Here is a 17,762-nt window from a genome sequence, read left to right as displayed (position 1 = left end):
TGGGTGGTCTAGGGGGCGGCCAGGGACAGCGTCATTTATTGCTGTGCCGGAGCCTCGCGTGCTAGCCAGCTATTGGTGCATGCAGGTTACTTCAGGTCGGGCCCTGAAGTAATTTGAAGAAAAGGGTGGGTGTGGGTGTGTGTGTGTGAAGAAAAAAAAAGGGGGGGGGATTTAGAGGGTGGAGAGAGGAGAAGGGAGGTTAGGGTAGGAAAGTTCCCTCCCTGCCCACTCCTAAATTGGAGCAGACTGGGAGGGAACTGGGGCAGCGCTGATCTTGTTGCGTGAATTTGCAAAATTTTATCCCCCCTTGTGCCCGCCACCCACCCATATGCATACGGATTATAAATTATCCCAGGACAAGCAGGATGCTAGTCCTCACATATGGGTGACATGGATGGAGCCCTATTGCGGAAAACTTTCTGTGAAAGTTTCTAGAAACTTTTGACTGGCCCTGTGAGGCCACTGAGCATGCCCAACATGCCATGATATTCTCTGCCACAGGGGTCTCTCTTCAGTCTTTGTTTTTCCGCGCTGCTGTAGGCATCGTGGAGCAGGAGTCTTTGTGAGTTTCCTCACAGCTTTTTGTCTGACTAAAAATCAGATTTCACATTCATTCTCTCCCACATCGGGATCTCTCAGGTTTCCACCGGCTGGTGAGTAAATCTTTGTCTTGTTTTTACTCTTTGAGTAAAATTTCTTCCTCATGTTTCTTCTCATTTCATTGATGGCTGTCGATGTTAAAATGGCCATAGGATTTAAAAAATGTCCCATCTGTAATCGGACAATGTCCATTACAGACCCACACCTTGAGTGTGTGCTTTGTTTAGGGGAAAAACACGACGTAACAACCTGTCCCCAATGTGCAGAAATGACCGCGAAGGGAAGAAAGGCCCACCAGGAAAAGATGGAGCATTTATTCCATCTACAACGTCTGCCATCTCCCTCCACATTGACTAAATCGTCTCCGGCCAGAGTCTCCAAACGCATAATTTTGAAAAAAGTCGTCCGGAAGGGTCAGGGGACCATCCATCGCCAACGTCATCGGTCGCTGACTTCGTCGATGCTATTGAACACTGTTCGAAGCACCGCCATCGGCACAGACACCCATCGATACCAGAGGCGCTTCTCTCCCCAGAGGAATTGACAGCGAAACATCCTAGAATCCAGGAAACACCGGTACCTCCGCTGAGACCTTCATCCCATGGCGATGCACCAGTTGTCGAACCTCCACAGGGCTCTGTGGAAGGAACACCGCCACCGTGTACAGCTGCTCTGCCTGCACCAGCTGTTATGCAGGAATTGTCGGATTTCATCTGTCAAGCGGTGCTCCAGGCCTTAAAGGATCAACAGATGTCTATTCCGGCACCTTCGCCAATGCCTACACCGATGCAGACAACCCCGCTGGTGCCTGCGCAGACGCCGGCACCACAGCCTAAGTCGATTCAGAGGCGACCATCGATACAGATACCATTGCCGATGCCTGACCCAATGCCATCAATGCCGATGTCACCTGGGGCTCCAGGACATCCTGAATTTGCGCTGTACCAACTTCTCATGAAGAAATTTGATGAAATTGTCGGTGCCATTCCATCCAAGCCACGAGAAGAAATTCCTGGACGGATACCTATAGATGATCCGCAGCCAGGTCCTTCTGGACTTCCTCGTCCACCAAGATCTTCTTCTCCAATGTCTCCACATCAGGATGATCCATATGATACATGGGATGACAGGCATACAGACACTTCCTCTGAAGAATTTGTCAGATCCTTCCCCTCCAGATCAAAGGAAGAAATCTCCACCGGAGGGATTTATCCAGGATCGGGCGGACACCATACCCTTCACCCAGGTAACTGAGGAGGATGCTAGACAGCAAACACTGGAGCTCCTCCAATTTGTGGATCCTCCAAAACAAGTATTAGCCATACCTGTCCATGAAGTCCTCCTAGACTTACAACATAGCAGGTACTGAACATGGGTGCTCCCAGAGTCTATCAATAAAAGAGTGGACACTACTTATTTGGGGCAGTCTGTTCCTGGCTCCCAAAAAGCACAACTTCCACATCAATCAGTGGCTGTGGAATTCACACAAAAGAAATCAAAAAGGATAAGGCCACATTCCTCCACTCCTCCAGGCAAGGATCATAGATTCTTGGATTCCCTGGGTAGGAAAATTTATCAAGGAGCCATGTTAAATACAAGAATTTCATCATATCAGTTATACATGACTCAATATCAGAGGAAACAAATGCCAGAATTTTCAACTTCATTACCACAGCAATATCAAGAAGCAGCCCAAACAATCATTCACAAAGGAATTGAAGCTGGCAAGCACGAAGTCCGAGCCGCTTATGATAGTTTTGTGATAGCTTCCAGGGTAGCGGCCTCTGGTATAAGTGCAAGACGCTGGGCATGGCTTAAAGCCTCAGACCTCAAGTCCAGGAAAAGTTAGTTGATTTACCATGTATTAGTGACAACCTGGTTGGTTCTAGAGGGCGTGAATAAAGTGGAGGCAGCAAAACACTGCACGGAGCGGCAGTAGCCACAGAGGCATTCATGGAGCGGGATGCCAGTGGCCAGTAGTTATTGTTCCACCTTCACGGAGTGGAAGGATGGAGGGCTGCTATCTCCAAAAAAAAATTAAAAAAAAACACAAAAAATAACAGGGGTGGGTAAGAGTATGGGGCAAGGGTGTGGCCTGCTTGTTACAGCAGTTGCTACCCCTAATTGAGCTGGATGTCACTCGGATGCAGATACGGCGCTGCTCTCTAAATTGGTGGAGGGGAATTAGGGCTGGAGGGTACTGGAAGCCAATAGTAACAGGTGGGAGAGAGAAAAAGGAAAATAAAAATGGATAAAGTGCGTAGCTTGCTGGGCAGACTGGATGGGCCATTTGGTCTTCTTCTGCCGTCATTTCTATGTTAAAGTGCAAGATGCTGTAGCACAATTAAAAGAACACACACAAACCCTGTGCCAACTATCGTTAGTTCCACAGGATTCTGCTACCCAGTCATCTTGCCGGCCTCCAAGAAAAGAATCTAGATGACCCTTCTATCGACAGAGGCGTTATTACCCTCCAGCATCAAGGGGCAGATCTTCTAGGCCGCAGCAAAGAGCTCAGCCCAGACAACCTAGGGCGGCTAGGCCTCAATCTCGGCCGCGGATGGGTCCGGCTGCAGGCTTTTGAGGCCTTTCCCAGAGACCCATCTCTTCAATCCTCAACCAGATCTTCCGGTAGGAGGCAGAGTATCTTCCTTCTACAACCATTGGTTACAAATAACAGACCAATGGGTACTTGCAATAATGTCTCGAGGTTACCAACTCAATTTTCTCTCAACTCCAAGAGATTCTCCTCAGAGACCTCTTCCTCTAAGCAAAAATCACATAATCCAATTGCAAGTAGAATTATCCACCCTTCTGAGAGCCAGAGCTGTAGAGCCGGTGCCCCGGACTCAGCAGGGCAGAGGATTCTATTTATGCTAGTTCCTCATTCCAAAGAAAGCCGGAGGCCTACGTCCCATCCTAGACCTCAGAAATCTCAACAAATTTCTGAAGAAAGAAAAGTTCAGGATGGTCTCTAGGCACCATGCTTCCACTTCTTCAAACAGGAGACTGGCTTTGTTCTCTGGATCTTCAAGACTTTTACGCTCACATACCAATATTCCCTCCTCATTGCAAATATCTGTGCTTCATGGTGGGTCATCAACATTTCCAGTACAGAGTACTACCATTCGGACTTGCCTCTGCTCCCAGAGTATTCACCAAATGTCTGGCAGTAATAGCAGCACACTTGCACAAGGAAAGTGTCCATGTCTTTCCCTATTTAGATGACTGGCTCATCAGAAGTCAATCTCAACAAGGAGCTCTGGCTTCTCTCAGTCGAACAATTACTCTACTTCACTCCATGGACTTTCTCATCAATTATCAAAAGTCCCACCTCATTCCTGCTTCAATTCATAGGAGCAGAACTGAACACCATACTTTCAAAAGCTTTTCTTTGCAGGGATCAGGCAGACACACTTTCCCTACTGGCAAACTCGCTTCACTCAAAGAAACAAGCAACAGCTCATCAGTTTCTAACCTTACTAGGCCACATGACTTCCACAGTTCATGTCACTCCTATGGCAAGGCTAGCCATGAGCGTAACTCAGTGGACTTTAAGATCACAATGGATCCAAGCCATTCAACCACTGTCCTCTCCAATTCAAGTAACCCACCAGCTATGTTTATCTCTCCTTTGGTGGGTGAACAAGGACAACTTGCACAAGGGCCTACCCTTCCAACAACCAGTCCCACAGATAACTTTAATTACAGATACATCCACCATGGGTTGGGGAGCTCACATAGACAATCTCCAAACCCAGGATACTTGGACAAAACTCAAAGCAACATTTCAACTCTATTTCCTGGAACTTTGAGCTATATGTTATGCGCTGCATGTGTTCAAGGACTGCCTTTCACATAAGACTGTTCTGATCCAAATGGACAATACAGTAGTCATGTGGTACATCAACAAATGGAGGTAGGGGCTTGTATCTCCTTTGTCAAGAAGCTGCACAGATTTGGGACTGGGCCCTGTCATACTCAATGTTTGTCCGGGCCACTTATCTGGCAGGCATTCACAACGTAGTGGCAGATCGACTCAGGCGTCAGTTCCAACCACACGAATGGTCCCTGGATCTCTTAGTAGCGACCAGGATATTTCAATGTTGGGGACAACCAACAATAGACCTCTTTGCATCACGCCTGAATCACACAAAGTGGACAAATTCTGCGCTCTGCAATCACCAGCCAGCCAAGGCCGCCTTTGCTCGCCCTTGGAACTCAGGCCTTCTATATGCATATCCTCCAATACCGCTCATAACCAAAACTCTAGTGAATCTACAACAGGACAAGGGGTTCATGATTCTCATAGCCCCGTATTGGCCTCGACAAGTATGGTTTCCCATAGTTCTAGACCTCTCGATCAGAGAGCCAATTTGCCTGCGCATAGCTCCCACTCTCATAACTCAGGATCAGGGTTGGTTGCGCCATACCAACCTTCAATCCCTATCCCTGACAGCATGGATGTTGAAAGCTTGATTTTACAACCACTCAATCTTTCAACCAATGTATCTCAAGTGCTTATAGTTTCATGTAAACCTTCCACATGAAAGAACTATTCTTTGAAATGGAAGAGATTTACTTTGTGGTGTAGGCAAAAGAGTATTGATCCTTTTTCCTGCCCCACAATTTCTCTATTAGACTATTTATATCATCTTTCAGACACTGGTCTCCAGACTTCATCTGTCAGAGTACACCTAAGTGCAATCTCAGCTTACCATAACAAGATGGGAGATGCACCAATATCCGTACATCCTCTTGTCAGTAGATTTATGAGAGGTTTAATTCACCTTAAACCACTAATTCGGCCACTAGTCACAGAATGGGACCTTAATCTGGTCTTAACAAGACTCATGCGTTCTCCTTTTGAACCCATGAATTCCTGTGATAAGTTTCTCACATGGAAGACTATCTTCCTCCTAGCCATTACATCGGCTAGAAGGGTTAGTGAGTTACAAGCACTTGTCACGTACTCACCCTTTACAAAATTCCTACATGACAGAGTGGTTCTCCGTACACATCCAAAATTCCTCCCCAAGGTAGTTATGGAATTCCACTTGAACCAATCCATAGTTTTACCCACATTCTTTCTAAGGCCCATTCTCACCAAGGAGAACAGGCTTTACATACCTTGGACTGTAAGTGTGCGCTAGCATTTTACTTAGACCGCACTGCAGTCCATAGGAAATCCACTCTGCTCTTTGTATCTTTTGATCCAAACAAACCGGGTGAAGCAGTGGGTAAACATACTCTATCCAGTTGGCTAGCAGATTGCATACAGTTTTGCTATGAAAAAGCAGGCCTTCCTCTCCAAGGGCGAGTAAAGGCACATTCAGTAAGAGCAATGTCAACCTCAGTAGTACACTATTGTTCAGTGCCAATTCTTGACATATGTAAAGCAGCAACATGGAGTTCTTTTCACACTTTTGCAGCTCATTACTGTTTAGACAAGGAAGGGACAACAAGATTCAGCTTACAGACACTCTGTCCTAAAGAACTTGTTTCCAGTATAATCCCAACTCCTTCTACATCCAACCTGCTGTGATCTTCGGCTGGCTCATTTTCAACAACACTACTTCACTGTTGTTTTACTACAAAGTGACTCAGCCTCTAGCTTGCTAATCACCCATATGTGAGGACTAGCATCCTGCTTGTCCTGAGATAAAGCAAAATTGCTTACCTTGTAATAAGTGTTATCCCAGGACAGCAGGATGTAGTCCTCATGAAACCCACCCGCCACCCCGTGGGGTTGGGTCCGATACGTTTTATTTTATTTTTTGCTAAAGCTTATTTCTACATACGAGTCTGAAGAGAGACCTCTGTGCCAGAGAATATCATGGCATGCTAGGCATGCTCAGTGGCCTCGTAGGGCCAGTCAAAAGTTTCTAGAAACTTTGACAGAAAGGTTTCCGCAATAGGGCTCCATCAATGATGTCACCCATATGTGAGGACTACATCCTGCTGTCCTGGGATAACACCTATTACAAGGTAAGCAATTTTGCTGTCCAGCATGTATGTGTGGGCTGCCCTTGTATTTTATAACACATGCGAGTGTTATAGTGTGTCCATGTGCACGCACCTTTTAAAATCTACCCCGCACTTTATAAAATAGTGCGTATCTTTGTGCATGGTGAGATCCTCATGTTTATGGCTGCACACGTGGCCCGTTTAAAATCTACCTGCTAGAGATTTAAAGTAATAAACATTCAAAATTCTGATGACAGTTGAAAGCCACGGAAGTATGTCCAAGTCTGGACATCTAATTATGGTTACTTCTAAAATATTTTAACTAAATGTAGCCAAGCATTTAATTTTTCATACCTTCTCTGGCCACTAGCACACTTGCCACTGTGTCAGGTATGCTTGTTCCTGCAGCTAACAAGGTGAGACCCATTACAGTTTCAGGCAGAGCCAGTGTTTCTCCTATAATGAATATATAACATGGAAAGGAAATTAGCAGATAAGACTTAATTTCTCCTTAAAAGATAACTTTAAATTGATCTTTTTATCTTTTGTAAATTCTAATTTTTTCTTTCTGCTACCCTAATCCAGAAGGATTGGGTTTAGTCCCTCATCCAGCTGCTGGAGACGGAGAATGTTCTTTTTTAAATTTGTGCCATTGCTACTCCATCTGTTGAGCATAAACCAGTTTGAGCCAATATTCTCTGCCTCCAGCTGATAAAACTGCTACTGATGGAACAGCAGTATTTATTACTGGTGTGGTATGATTTGAATTTAATTAAAAAAAAATGTGGAGGTTGTACCTCTATAATCTTTACAGAATAGCAAGCAACATTGTTATGCTCTCATGCCCATTAGAGGGTTTTTGGTTAAGCCAAGTTAGAGCAGATATCTAAGATACTCATTCTGTTTGGCCTATGTGTCTAATTTTTACAGAGTAGTGAACCAACATTTGTGTATGCTCCCATTCCCATTAGAGGGTTATTGATTGGGCCAATTCAGAGCATATATATAGGAAAGGAGGAAGAAGATCTTCTAAGAGATATTTAAAATCTTCTCTACCATTTTTGTTCTGAAAGAAAAAAAAAGTGATGGGGGAGAGAAGACCCTTGAACATCAAAAGGTAAAAGTTAACATTTAATTAGTGAGTTTAAACAATTAGGAAAACAATGTGATTATAAGCTCTCTTAATGTCAGATCCTTATTGCTATTACCCCACCAATGGTAACTAGCATAGCCTGCACTGCATGAAATTGTGAATAAAACAGGATGTATTAAGAAGAGAATCTAGGGCCCTGAACAAGCTCTAAAAGCTAAGGTAATTAGTTTAATATGCAGCCTGCAAAGCAGGTTGTGTTTTACAATAAAAACATACATAAAATCAGTTAAAAGTACAGGCAGACATATTTTTATTCAAAAATAACAATGGACAAAGGTCATAATGCAGCAAATAACATTTGGTGCAGAATTTAATAGACACAATTATAGGTCCAACCTGGGTCATCTGAATCAACACTTTCAGCTGTTGATTTTTGAATGGTGGCTGTTTTGTATGTGGCTTGAGCAAAGCACTCTATAACACCAAATAAAGGAAAATCAAGACCTGACCATTTTGAATCCTGTACCTTATGTTAAGATGGGATCAGTCATATCACACACAAATGTTTTTCATATTTCTTAATTAGCATTCTGCTTTCCAAGCAGGATTAAGGTTTAAATGCTTTATCTCCAGCAATACAGATTCTTTAGGAGCATTTAGCATTGTATCTATGTAAACCTCCACAGTGTTTTTAAATCTCAAAATTATTAAAAAAAAAAAAAAACACAAAACCTTGAGCAATAGAAGTAGTTTTCTGTAATTCTTCTGTTCCACAGCGAAGTGATTACAGCATTATTGTTGCAGAATATAAATTAGGGTTTCTTCTAACTGTTCTGTTTTTATCTGCTTCACCAATAGTTGGGTATTTGTCTCTCTCCATTGTCACAAAATATGTAAGTTTTAAATTTGACTAAGTATTTTAATTTAGTAAAACAGTTCAGTTGCAGTAAAAAAAAAAAAAAAAAATATATATATATATATATATATATATATATGTCTCAAAAGTTGTCTATAAAAGTTAAAGCAGTTTTATTCTGTAAAAACTGTAACCAGTTTTTGTGCCCAACTTGATCCACAGCTATGTCTGAGTGGATTATAGATTAAAAAAAAAAAAAAAGAGAGCCATAAAGCTGTACAATATGAAGAGTTAAAGTAGCAACTGAGTTTCATATGGATGCAGGATCTGTGACACCAAAGTACAATTGGTGGTGGTGTATAGGCTAAAGAGCACAAACACCTAATGCTGTCACTAAGAAGGGGAAGAGAGAGTACAAAAAGCTATGCTGGCCAAAACTTGGGACAAGTCCACTAAAACCCCACACTATGGCACAGGATATCAGAGCCTATTTGTATTGCTGAGCTTGGTCCAGACACAATTGAGGCCTGAAGCAGCTCCCATCTAATCGGTTATTGCTGCCAAAAGAGTAGTAGCTATAGCTGTGCCAAAGGCGTGGTACAGCAGTTTTATTGGCAGTGTAGATAAAGGTGCACAAGCAGTGTCAACATCAAATGCATGGTGCTGAGGGGTAGTGCAGAAGTGTTAAACATTTAAAAACCAAACAAAAAAAAAAGCCTGAGTTTAGAAATACAAATTCTCCAAGTTTGCAGTTAATGCTGTATAAGAAAGAAAACTTGTATTCCACCTTAAGGCTATAGTGGATGAATCTGCTTCCTGAATGAGGCTAGTAGCACCATTGATACAATGCTGTCATTACAGAGACACTGTGACTTATACTAAACTTCCACTTTATGTGGTTCCCAGCGTCTTTGCATCTAGAGGTTGCTGCTATGGACTACAGTCCTCAGCTTTTCTCCTACTATTTAAAAATAATTCCTCAGGTCACTGGTTTCAAGTGAGCTCCCCCCCCCCCCTCTAAATGAAAGATTATCAGTTTATGGTGTTGGTCTCTAGAATTCTGGATTACCCTCTGAGTGGGCAGAACTGTTTCCAGGTACAATATTAATATGGGAGAATGCAAATTATCTGGGTTAAAAATAGTTTAGCCTACAAGTGACTGTTCTTTAATGAAAAACACCTTCCTAATTATTTCATTTTAATAAACCTCCAAAACAGGTTGGGGTAGTGACGATGCATGTGCTATTGTTTAGACATGTATTAAATTGTTCTTAACATTTTTCTATAACAATAGTAAAAATGACAGTTTTCCCAGCTCCAGCAGGGAAATATACCTGAATGTTCTTAACAAAGGACATTTTTACTCCAATTAACTCTTCTATTATGGAAATGACCTCAGAGGATAGGGAAGAAACTCAGCATAGCATAGAGTTACTTTTATTTACATTAATTCCAAAACATCTGTAACAATCTCAGTCAAAGAATGGTTTGTTAAACTAGTGGAGCTCATTTACAAAATACATTTAAGAAAGGAAAAAAAAAATCCTTCTTAATAAACCCAGTTGCAGACAGTATAGGAAACAATTGAGCCCCTAACATGAACATCTGTCCTTATCTCCTCAGGTCCTTCCTTAAAGAGAAGCTTCACACAGTAAGATTTCTAGGTGATGATGCTATTGTAGTAAGGTATAATAAAGCAGGGATATCAGGTTACAAATCATCATTTCCTGAACTTCATACTGAGTGAAGTGAAAAAATGTATAGACCAATTTCTGAAATCATAATCTTGATCCAGTCGAGCAGGAGCCCCTTTAGGAGGTGTTTTAATCAAAATGTGCAAATCACAGAAGCAAAGATTGAAGCATTGATGGGACAGTTGCACTAATACAGACCTGGCTGAAGGGGGACCCTGACATGTTTTTCCCACTGTGGCCCCTTAATGGGGCATACTTAAAAAAAAAAAAAACAACCCAAACCCACAGGTAAGTACTTAGTGGTGCAAATATGGTAGTCAGCCTTATGCATATCTACTAACAGTAAGGATCAATCACTAGAATTTCTAGGTGCCAAAGCTCTAATCCATGGCACAATATCATTGCTGGACCAATTTCCATTTTTATATTAGAACATGACGCTGAAGAGGTTAAGTTTACTTAAACACTTTTTCTCCTTTGTGATCTCATCTCTAAAATACAAACAATTGAAGCTTTTTTTTTTAATTCACGGGTGGCATTCTTTGGAATCATATTGCAAAGCTTCATGAAATTCACCTAGGACTGCAGATATTTCTGCTATTTTAGTCTTCAAAAAGAGTCTGGAAAAAGGTTTAGCACACAAAGATGCAGGTATCTATAATATTACAGTATGTAACAGGACAAATCGGGGAAGTCTCCATTCTATGAAGAGAGTTAAGGCAAAGCTCACCCAAAAGAGTGCCTGTTATCCACAACGGCTTTATTAATGGAGCCTTTTTAATTCTATTTGAAAGACAATTAAAGATCTTATCTTAAAAAGGGTTATTCTAACGACAAATACTTCTGTTAATACATGTATCTTGTAGAGTTCTGTTTTTAAATTAATCTGCCAGTACAGATACATTTGACCCAGTTCCTTCTTATTAGTCAGAAGTGATCTCTTCTTTTCAGTTGGACAAAAGTTATATTCACATATTTGAAGCAGAGTGTGCGTTAAAGATTAAAGGTGAATTTTAAAAACCTTGCGCGTGCATTAATTAGGGAATGCGTGAATAAGTTGGACTTGTGCGTGCCAAGCAGATTTAAAAAACTTGTGAGATGTTCTGCAATGCGAACATCTAGAAAGTTCTCAAAAATGGGTGCGGGCAGGGGTATTTTGGGGCATGAACTAGAGATGTACACAAAGACCCCCTGCCACTTAACTTTACTTCTGTTCTGGATGATGTGTAAGTTAAAAAAAAAAATAAAGAAAAATAGAGTTGCAAGGTTTTAAGTGTTGGGGATAATGGCAGAGGAGTCAAGACTTTTAAACTAGGGGTGTTTGGAGGAGCTGTCTCTGAACTGGGGATGAACAGGTAAAACTGGGAATAGTGTTAGCGAATGCCCCTTTTAAAATCCACTAATATACAAAGTAGAAGCGGCATATGTGCGCACATTCTCATGTCCACTAAAAATTCAGTACATGTGTGCACGCGGCCTGGCTATTTTATAACATGTGCGCAAGTTATAACCGTGTCCCTGGGTGTGGGCTGATGTACATGCAGATTAATTCATTTTATCTGGAGGATTATAAAATGTTTAGGTGACATCCAAACCAACCAAAGCAGGTCGGACAAAGGAGACAATAAGTACAGCACCTATGTTAAAAGAAAATTAAGTCTCTAAAATAATCAGCGCCTGTTCAGTTAGACTACAATCATCTTGGAAATAATATGCATCCTGAAAAGATTAGTAAAGTGGCCACATGGTCCTCATTGCATTCATTTTCAAAACAATACAGACTGAATGTTCTCATGAAAAAGAACACTGCTTATAAAGCAAGCATTCTAAAAGCAGGTTTAATATCCTCCCACCCAGAATAATTGGGCTTGCTTGATAAATTCCTTTCCTTTATTTCTGCTGCACCAGTCCAGAAACTCATCCAACAAAAGAAACTTTAAAAATAAATAAGAACATAAGACTTGCCAAACTGGGTCAGACCAAGAGTCCATCAAGCCCAGTATCCTGTTTCCAACAGTGGCTAATCCAAGACCCAAGTACCTGGTAAGATCCCAAGGGGTAGATAGATTCCAATCAGTGGATTTCTGCAAGTCTACCTTAATAATTGTTAATGGACTTTTCCTCCAGGACCTTTTTTAATCACAGCTACACTAATAGCTTTTACCACATCCTCTGGCAATGAATTCCAGAGCATAATTATGTGTTGAGTAAAATAAAAATATTTTCTCTTATTAGTTGTAAATCCATTACCTGGTAACTTAATTGTGTGTCGCCTGGTCTTTGTTCTTTTCAAAAGAGCAAACAAGTAATTAATATTTACTCGTTCCATTCCACTCATTATTTTTTAGATCTCTATCATATCTCCCTCAGCCTTCTCTTCTCCAAGCTGAAGAATCCTAATCTCTTTAGCCTTCATAGGGAAATTGTTCCATCCCCTTTATCATCTTGGTCACCCTTCTCTGTACTTTTTCTAATTCTGCTATATCTTTCTTGAGATGTGGTGACCAGAACTGCATACAATACTTAAGATGAGGTTGCACCATGAAGCAATACAGAGGCATTATAACATTCTGTTTTATTTTCCATTCCTTTCTTGGCTGCTGCTGCACACCGAGCAGAAGATTTCAATGTTTTTTCAGAATGACACCTAGATTATTTTCCTGAGTGGTGACTCCTAATGTGGAACCTTGCATTGTGTAGCCATAATTTGGGTTTCTCTTCCTGAAGTGCTTCACCTTGCACTTGTCCACATTAAATTTAGTTTTCCATTTGCATGCCCAGTCTCCCAGTTTTGCAGTGTCCTCTTGCAATTTCTCACAATCCTTTTGTGATATAACAACCTTGAATAATTTTGTGTCATCTGCAGATTTGATCATCTCACTTGTTGTTCCCAACAAGTGAGAGTGGTCCCAGAACAGAGCCCTGGGGCACTCTACTCTCTATCTATCTATCTATTTATTTATTTATCTATCTATCAGGTTTTATATACCATCATTCGGCTTCATTATAAAGCCATCATAACGGTTTACAAACATGAGAAGATTATAAACATATTAATATGACTTAACAATGAGAGACATCCGTTAAAAAGATTAGATAAAACTAGCACTACGGATTGCACGAAGGGGTGCACAAAGGGGAATACCCCTTTGTCGCGCCCCTTCGGTGCACGACGCCTGGTGGTAAGGTGTCGTTTAACGGTCGGCGCTGCCTTTGATGATGTCGGGGGGGGGGGGGGTCTCCTGATCGGGGCTCTCACTCTCATCGCTATTCCTTCTCATTTCCTGATGGTTTTCTCTTTTCTTTTCTCATGACCCAATTGTACCCAAGATGTGCAGTAGGCACAGGGGCTGGGGTGGAATTTGGTAGAGGGCATCCTGAAGCCTAACAGTTGCCAATTCACATTTTTCCATTGAGAAATTTTACCATTTAGCCCTGCTCTCTGTTTTCTAACTTTTAACCAGTTGGCAGTCACAATAGGACACTGCCCCCTATCCCATGACTTTTTAATTTCCTAAGAAGTCTCTCATGATAGACTTTGTCAAATGCTTTCTGGAAATCCAGATACACTATATCAACTGGCTCACCTTTATCCACATGTTTATTTATGCCCTAAAAAACGTAACAGATTTGTGAGGCAAGACTTCCCTTGGATAAATCTGTGTTGGCTTTGTTCCATTAAACTATGCGTGTCCATATGTTCAGCAATTTTGTTCTTTATGATAGAAACTATCATTTTACCTGGCACAGATGTCAGACTCACTGGTCTGTAACTTTCTGGATCACCTCTTGATCCCTTTTTAAAAACTGTCATTACATTAGCAACCCTTCAGTCCTCACGTACCATAGATGATGATAGATAGTTTACATATTTCCAATAGCAGGCCTGCAATTTCATTTCTCTATTCTTGCAGCACTCTGGAAAGAATACCATTTGGTCCAGGTGATTTGCTACTCTTTAGTTTGTCAATTTTACCTAGTTCATCTTCTGGGTTCACTGAGATTTGTTTCAGTTCTTCTGAATCATCACCTTTGAATATCATTTCTGGCATGGGTATCTCTCTAGTCAATAAGAGGAGGAAGGACATCAAGATTCAACAATGTCCGTAAGGTTCAAGAGCAAAGTTTTATTTTCTATAGGCAAGCAAAAGAGTTTAGTTGTCAGCATTAAGCCAAATAATTGTATCAATAGATTCATGGTCCCCCTTGACATGGGCAGTGTTTTGAGAAGACTGTGTTAGGAGGGAGCCCACAATAATTAGATATTCATCTGAACAAAGAGTATGTGTCGTGTCAAAGCAACTAAATCTCCAACCGAAAGAAGAGAAAAATTCAAAGGGGCTTCTGAATAATGCTTTAAGATAATCGTTTGATTCAGAAAAACTTTAAGGATCTTATGGGGGATAGTAGAAATCAGGATTTGGAACGGGCAAGAAAACGTTTTTCTACCCGCTCCAAATCTTTGGATGCACATTTTTCACAGGCACGATATTGCATCGGCCTTATTGTATATCAGGCCGATTCAGTAAAGTCCGCGGGAGAGCGGACAAATGCCCACTCGCCGGTGCACGCGATTCAGTATTCAAATTAGGTGGTGCGGTAGAAACAGGCAAAAGGAGGCGCTAGGGACACCAGCGCGTCCATAGCACCTCCTTTTAGCCCGGAGCGGCGGCTGTTAGTGGGTTTGACAGCCAATGCTCAATTTTGCCGGCATCGGTTCTCGAGCCCGCTGACAGCCATGGGCTTGGAAACCGGAAACCGGCAAAATTGAGCGCCTGGTTTTCGACCCAACAGCCGCCGGCCCATTTAAAATTTTTTTTCTTTTACTTTTTTTTTTACCCTTCGGGACCTCTGACTTACTATCGCCATGATGTGACCATCATGTGACCATAAAGGGAGAACAATAAGACTACAGGATTATGGGTGCTTGTAGACCTTCTGTGACATCACACTAGCTTACAAGCAGGAACAGAACTTTATGTGTATACATAAACAACAAATCTGCTCACAATTAATGGAGGTAGAACACACTGCCTCCATCAGCTGGATGAGGGACTAAACCTAATCATTCTGGACTGGTGTAGCAGAAATAAAGAAAATGAAATGATCAGATAAGTATCAAGCTTCATAGTAATGTCGTCATGTTCAGAAATGAAATGAGCATATTTGTCTACCTAGGTTTCTTGGGCATCAAGCTGAAGGAATTTTAGGAATCTTGTACACAGCATGAACTGTTCAATATAATAATCCTCTTATGTTGTCTAGCCACTGGTTAATGTTACAAATTCTAAAAGTCACAGGGAGTACAGACCCTTTTTAATCAAGTAGGCTTGGGAAAATCACTTGACTGCAAACTAATAAAAAGGTACACAAGGCCCTTTAGTTCTAAATAATATTCCTTGTCTCCTCAACTAAAGTAATTCTTAACCTAAGATTTCTGTAGGAAAACTACTAGGTAATTCTGGTTAGTTTCAGCAAACTAAATATAATTTTAGTAGGTACCTGTGATTAGAATTAGATTAATATACTTAGCTTAAAAAAATTATAGCAAGATCAAGCTACATCCATCACTTCATTTTGAATTACCTACAGGGTATGGTTCAAGACCAGAATGGGTAAAGTGTTCCTTACTGCAGACAGGTTGCTGAAACTACAGGGTCAGATCCATCTCTTATTGTGCTTGAGAAATCTCAGGGTCTGGAACTATCTCTAGTTCCTGGGGCCTCTCGTGTCTTTGACAGACCTTTGCAAAATGACCTCCTGTTGTGGTGGAGTCCCCAGTTGGAGGATTTCGAGGTCAAGTTATTCCTGTCTGAAGAGGCCAGACCAGGTCTTTCTCGGTGTGTCTCGCAGGACAATTTGTCCAAAGGAGTGCAGTTAGAGAGTGCAGATTGGGTCTTGGTGATGAGAAATGCAACTGGGAATCCCACAAGACTAGGGAGCCATTTATCAGGAATAGACAGTTCAAGGCTTGTGGTCAGCATCGGAGGCTCCAAGGTCCATCAACTGGTTGGAAATAAGAATGGTTAGGAAAGCTTTGGTGTCCTTCCTGTCATTAGTCCACTGTAGGGTGATGACAGTCTTCTCAGACAATATGATAGCAGTAGCATATGTCAACAGATGGGGGGAGGGGGCGGGCACCATTCTTTGGAGGTTGGGATGCTGTTCTGTTGAACTGAGCATTACCAGGCGATCCTCATGCCCACCAGCCACCCAGCTATCTACATTCCTACTAATCGAATCACCAACTATGATGGCCGACCTAACCCTTCCCTCCTGGGCAGTAGGCCTTGGGGAGATATCCTCAGTGCGAAAGGACAATGCATCACCTGGAGAGCAGGTCCTTGCTACAGGATCCTTTCCTGCTGCACCTGGTTGGTGCTCTCCCAACTGATACTCATAGCCCCGGCCTGGCCAAGGCAACCATGGTACAGTTTCCTTCTCCGGCTATCCATCATGGATCCAATTCGATTACTGGATCGCCAAGATCTTCTCTGCCAACATCAAGGGACACTTCTGCACCCGCTACACTCATCTCTACACTTGACAGCGTGGAGATTGAGAGGCTCCTTCTGACAGAACAAGGAGTTTCCACTTCAGCACAATTCATTTTGTTAGAATCTAGGAAACTCTCAACCAGAAAAAATTATAGCTACAAATGGAAATGTTACTCTACCTGGTGCACTTCCAAAGGTGTACCACCATTGGACTGCTCACCGGAGTTGCTCATTGATTATCTTCATACACTATGTGTAGCTGGTCTAGCAACATCATCCATCAGAGTTCACCTCAGCACCATAGGCGCCTATCATAGACCAATTAACGATATTCCTATATCCAATCACCCATTACTGTCTCGTTTCATGAAGGGGTTAACTCACATTCGTCCTCCGGTATCTAAACCTCCAGTTCCATGGACCTCAACATAGTTCTGGAACAGCTCATGCTGTCCCCATTTGAACCCATGGACTCAGCGCACATAAAATACCTCACATGGAAAGTGGTATTCCTAGTTGCAGTAACATCAGCACGAAGAGTTAGTGAGTTGCAGGCCTTGGTCCATTATCCTCCATATTTGCAATTTCATCACCAAAAGGTAGCTCTCTGAACTCACCCATCCTTCCTACCAAAAGTGGTTTCCCAATTCCATCTCAATCAGACCATAGAATTACCCACCTTTTTCCCTACACCTCATACAAATATAGGGAAAAACTACTGCACACACTAGATTGTAAAAGAGCTTTAGCACATAACAAAGAAAGAACAAACTCGGACTCCCGTGTTTCTCAACTCTTTGTCTCCTTTGACCCGAAGGCACCTGGATTACCAGTGGCTAAACGCACCATCTCCAGCTGGATAGTACAGTGCATCAAATTCTGCTATGATAAACAGAATTTACAATTACATTCTATTCCTAAAGCTCACCAAGTCAGAGCAGTAGCAGCCTCCTTGGCACACCTTAAGAATGTACAACCCATAGACATTTGCAAGGCAGCTACATGGTCATCACTTCATACCTTCACATCTCACTACTGCCTTGATCAACAAGCAG

General features: G+C 41.9%; 1 protein-coding gene across 1 annotated transcript in view; it reads right to left on the bottom strand.

Annotated features, from left to right (window-relative positions):
• Positions 1-17,762, bottom strand: part of SLC24A5 (solute carrier family 24 member 5) — a 38,363-nt gene that overhangs the window by 1,904 nt on the left and 18,697 nt on the right. The window contains exon 8 of the mRNA XM_029575729.1: positions 6,922-7,023. Within this exon, the coding sequence (XP_029431589.1) occupies positions 6,922-7,023 (102 nt within the window). The remainder of the gene's footprint in view (positions 1-6,921; positions 7,024-17,762) is intronic.

This window comes from Rhinatrema bivittatum, chromosome 13 (genome assembly GCF_901001135.1).
Source record: "Rhinatrema bivittatum chromosome 13, aRhiBiv1.1, whole genome shotgun sequence".
Taxonomy (NCBI): Eukaryota; Metazoa; Chordata; class Amphibia; order Gymnophiona; family Rhinatrematidae; genus Rhinatrema; species Rhinatrema bivittatum.
Note: the sequence above shows the minus strand (reverse complement) of the source record. Positions and strands in the feature narration are given on the sequence as shown.